The 4728-nt window shown below is 36.6% G+C and overlaps 1 protein-coding gene across 1 annotated transcript; it reads left to right on the forward strand.

Annotated features, from left to right (window-relative positions):
* The first annotated feature begins 2839 nt into the window (after positions 1–2839).
* LOC145112665 (zinc finger BED domain-containing protein RICESLEEPER 2-like) lies at positions 2840–4254 on the forward strand. Its single transcript, XM_079048801.1, has 3 exons — positions 2840–3082; positions 3167–3350; positions 3845–4254. Exons 1-3 carry the CDS (start codon positions 2840–2842, stop codon positions 4252–4254), a joined length of 837 nt encoding a protein of 278 aa, XP_078904927.1.
* The last annotated feature ends 474 nt before the right edge of the window (positions 4255–4728 follow it).

The raw sequence follows: 4728 nt of genomic DNA on the forward strand, positions 1-4728 counted from the left end.
ACGACGTGAGAAATGGAATCTCACGATGTGAGCTAGGCAACTATCCCGATCTGAGAACCTTGTTGGTGAGTGAAGCTGATTTGACCCGTTGAGTGAGTCCGGGTCGAGTCTATTCTCATGACGTGAGCCTTTGTGGCCACGACGTGAGGACGAGCTAAGGAGGGAAGTTGACTGTTGACCCTAGGCGTTGACTTTTGACATGTGTTGACTTTCGGTCAACTCTTGGTGCTGAAGGACAAAACTAAGGTTTGTCTTGTGCGATTATCTAGGTGTGGAGTAGCACCGGTGTAGCTGTTAGAGCAGATGACAGTAGTTGACTTCCAATCAAGAGGTGAGTCTTCCTTCGTAATAGTCGTGGGTCGAAGGCACCAAGGCTGGCCCACTAGTTTGTTATAGTATGATGATTGTCTTTGTGATAACTGTCAGTTATGTTTGTATTTGTATGATGACTCGGTGATTACTATTATGATATTATGTGGTAGTGGTAGGGGTGAAATAGACCCGATATCCGGTTGAAATAGACCAAAGGGGTAGGACATCACCCATATATTCTTGGCAGTGTCCAGTTGAAATAGACCGAAGGGGTAGGCCAGCACCTAGATATGCTTGGCAGTATCCGATTAAAATAGACCGAAGGGGCAGGCCAACACCCATATATGCTTGGCAAAATGTTTGTACAGTATGTTTGTATAGTATGTTTGATTAGTATGTGGTATGTTGGGGAAACTCACTAAGCTTTGTGCTTATAATTTTCAGTTTCTATTTCAAGTACCTCTAGTTCGAAGGGGAAGGGCACGACATGATTGCACCGCATCACTCCACGATTTTTCCGCACTAGTGATTTTGGGATTTGTACTCTGATATTATGTTACAATGTGACTCTTTTGAATACCTTGGTATCGGTTTCTTATAGGAGTGAGCATTTGGACCGGTGGACCGGACCGGACCGGATCATTTTTTTGGACCCCCGGGCCGGTTTTCGGTTCTAAGATTTCTATCCGGTCTGGTCCGGTTTTTTTCCCGGTTCGGTCCGGTTTTTACCGGGTTTAGAACCGGTTGGACATGTTTAAAAAAAATCAATTTAAATTAAGTACATTTGGCACAAGAGATTTGTTTATGTATGTCATCTGTATGATTTCCTTATCTAACGTCAAAAACCCAAAAATGCATAAAAGCCCATTTGGCACACAAATATCAAATCCAATTGATTTTCTTTTTCTTATAGTTTTCTCTTAGTAAATTAAATATCAATTCCCGTTTATTAAAAAGAAAGCAAAATATATATGAAATTTAACATTAAATTAATAGGCTTTTGAGTCTTGACGTTCCCTTTCCCATAACAGTACGTAGCGTACCGATTACCAAATGCAAAGAAAGATCGACATCGACTCGATCATCGAAAGTTTCAAGTCGCAAATCGGACTCGTAGCCCTTCTCTCAAGTCGCAAGTCGGATGCAAATTTCAGGTTTTCGTTCCTTCTCAGTTCTCTCAACCTTCTCGGCTTCTCAGTTCTCTCTCTCTCTCTCTCTCTCTCTCTCTCTCTCTCGTCTCAACTCTCAAGTGTCGATTCTCCCTCTCTCAAGTCTCAAGTGTCGATTCAAGTGAAAAACGATTTCTGTGAAACTCAAGTCTCGATTCAGAAGTAATGGAATCAAAAATCCGGAATGCTAATTGGATTGGAGTTGATGATGATGAAACTCAAGTAAGGGTTACGATTTTTGGTTGTTTTTTTGTTAATTTTTGTTGAAATAATAGAGAATGTTGTTATATTTAGTTGAATACTTGTCAAAAAAAAATTTATTGTTATTATATGTAAACTAGGGTTATGATTTTTTGTTGATTTTTTTCAATTTTTGTTGAATGTCATAAAGTATGTTGTTATATTTAGTTTATTTGTTGTCAAAAAAAATTTATTGTGATTGTATGTAAACTAGGGTTATGATTTTTGGTTGAATTTTGTTAATTTTTGTTGAAAGTTATAAAGTATGTTGCTATATTTTGTTGATTAATTGTGAAAAAGTTTTTGTTGTGACTATATGTAAACTAGGGTTACAATTTTTGGTTGCATTTTGTTAATTTTTGTTGAATGTTATAAAGTATGTCGTTATATTTTGTTGATTAATTGTGAAAACATTTTTGTTGTGACTATATGTAAACTAGGTTACGAATGTTGATGAAGAGGAATTTATTGAGAATACACCACAAATCAATTTAGTTGATGATTCGGCAAAAGATGATCAATCAAATTTTAACAAACGAAAAAGAACAAATGGCAAAACGAAAAAAATCGCAAAAAAACAAACAAACAAGTGGCAAAGAAACATCCTCTTGTTGGGACACATTTGATAAAGTTATGATAAAAGAGGATGATGGTGTCGAAAGAAGATATGGAAAATGTCATTAGTGTGAAAGGCTACTAAAGGCGGATGTGGAAAGAAACGGGACTTCTAGTTTACTCAAACACGTAGGTAGGTGTAAAAAAACCCGGATAAGCTACAAGATCCAACTCAAACCAAATTGAATCTAAAGAAGGATTCAAATGGGGATACTAGTGTTAAACCATGGAAACACAATGATGCAAGGATCAAAAAAGCATTACTTAACCTTTTTGTGGTAGGCAAACTACCTTTCAAGTTCGTTGAAAACGAGGCTTTTGTGGAATACACCAATGCACTTAATGCTAAGGTCGTGTTGCCATCTAGACATACAATATCCCGGAATGTTTCCAAGTTTTACATAGAAGAAAGAACCAAAATGCTTTAATTTTTAAGTAACCCAAAGACCGCTATACATTTGACAACGGACACTTGGACGTCTTCTTGTCAAAGCACTACTTACATGGTGGTCACGGCTCACTTCATAGACGAGAATTGGATGATGCACAAGAGAATTATAAACTTTAGGGAGATAGATAGCCATAAGGGAGAGGATATGGGCCGAGAATTACTCGATTGTATTCGTGGATGGGGAATGAAAAATGTCATGACCATTACCTTGGACAACGCCGCTACAAACGACAAGGCAATTGACTTTTTGGTCAAAAAGTTGCCCAATCTTTACGAGGGTGGAAAGAATTTCCAAGTTAGGTGTATGGCCCACATTTTAAACCTTATCGTAAAGGATTGACTAAAATACCAAAACTATCATGTTGAGTGTATCCAAAAGGCGGTACGGTATATTAGATTGTCACCACAAAGAATAAACAAGTTCAAGAAGGCGATGAAAGATTGTGGCTTACAAACGAAGAAGTTTCTATGTGGTGACACTCCTACCCGATGGAACTCGACTTTCGAGTTATTGAAGTCCGCATATCAGTTACAAGAGGCATTTACGGAATTTGGCGTAAGAGGTAATATTTATTTTTAAGTTATATTTCAGCTTTTCAGCAAGATTTTTAAGATTTTGTAATCTGTGACGTTTTTTAAACACCCATAACTCATTCGTTTTAAGTCGGATTGACCTCCGGTTTTTTCCAACATTTAGTTTACAGTTTGTAGATGAATTTAGAATATAATTTTGTTTATTTTGGTGTCATATTCACTGAGTTACAATCCTTCAAAGTAGAGCTATCAAAGCTGAAAGAATTCAGCTTTTCAGCAAGATTTTGTAATCTGTGACGTTTTTTAAACACCCACAACTCATTCGTTTTAAGTCGGATTGACCTCCGGTTTTTTCCAACATTTAGTTTACAGTTTGTAGATGAATTTAGACTATAATTTTGTTTATTTTGGTGTTATATTCACTGAGTTACAATCCTTCAACGTAAAGCTATCAAAGCTGAAATATTTCAGCTTTTTAGTATTATTTTATACTATAATTCTGAATTTTATGTATCTTTGACAGATAAATCATATGAAAGGGATCTCGGTAGAGTACCGGAAAATTATGACTTTGAAGTTGTAACCGAAATGGTGAAGTTCTTTGAAAAATTCAAAACAAAAACAGAGCTTGTTTCGGCTACATCAAAACCTTTGGTTAATCTTTTTATCCGGGAAGTCTTAGATGTGGACATACATCTAAGAAAGTGGTCAACCAAACCAATGTTTCTCGATATGGTAAAAGATATGAAGACAAAATACGACAAGTATTGCGGTGCATACAACAAGATGAACGATTTTATGTACTTTGCGGTTTTACTTGATCCTACCACCAAATCACCTTTTTTGTTACATGCTTTTAAAAAAATGATCGGGTACATGGAACCGTCGTTGACCCCCGCGGGCATAGACATAAAAGCACGTCAAATGGTCTGAGAGGTTGAGAATAGGATGGAGAATTTATTTATGACCTACTTGGAACGATTTGACAACGGTGGATCATCTCAACAAGAAGCGAGTCAAATAGTCATTGATGTTGATGATGATAACGATTTTTTCGGTGATTTTCTTTGTACGGGAAGTAGCAACTCGGATCCAACGGATAACGAGTTACGAACTTATTTGAAAGAGAATATAATTAATTATAAAAAAGATTTCTCAATTCTCGGGTGGTGGAGTGTAAACGCAATTAGATTCCCAACAATTGCTGGGATGGCGAAAGGTGATTACTTTTTTTTATTCTTTCATAGTTTCTTTATAAATTAATGTTGTTACCATTTAATTCTTTGTTGTTAGACATATTGGCGATACAAATCTCAAGTGTAGCGTCCGAGTCTCCGTTTAGCACATGTGGTAGAGTTGTAAGTGAGTATCGGACTAGTTTATCGACGTTGATAGTTGAAGCTTTGT

Source organism: Lactuca virosa, chromosome 5 (assembly GCF_052849685.1).
Source record: "Lactuca virosa cultivar CGN04683 chromosome 5, Lactuca_virosa_CGN04683_v6, whole genome shotgun sequence".
In the NCBI taxonomy this organism is placed as follows: domain Eukaryota; kingdom Viridiplantae; phylum Streptophyta; class Magnoliopsida; order Asterales; family Asteraceae; genus Lactuca; species Lactuca virosa.

What these genes read in the sequence shown, in the direction of transcription:
- LOC145112665 (XM_079048801.1), top strand. Translation starts at nt 2,840, where the DNA reads ATGGTGGTCACGGCTCACTTCATAGACGAGAATTGGATGATGCACAAG. An exon ending in AGGGTGGAAAGAATTTCCAA is followed by an intron (nt 3,083 to 3,166) that starts GTTAGGTGTATG and finishes TGTATCCAAAAG; the next exon opens with GCGGTACGGTATATTAGATT. An exon ending in TACGGAATTTGGCGTAAGAG is followed by an intron (nt 3,351 to 3,844) that starts GTAATATTTATT and finishes TATCTTTGACAG; the next exon opens with ATAAATCATATGAAAGGGAT.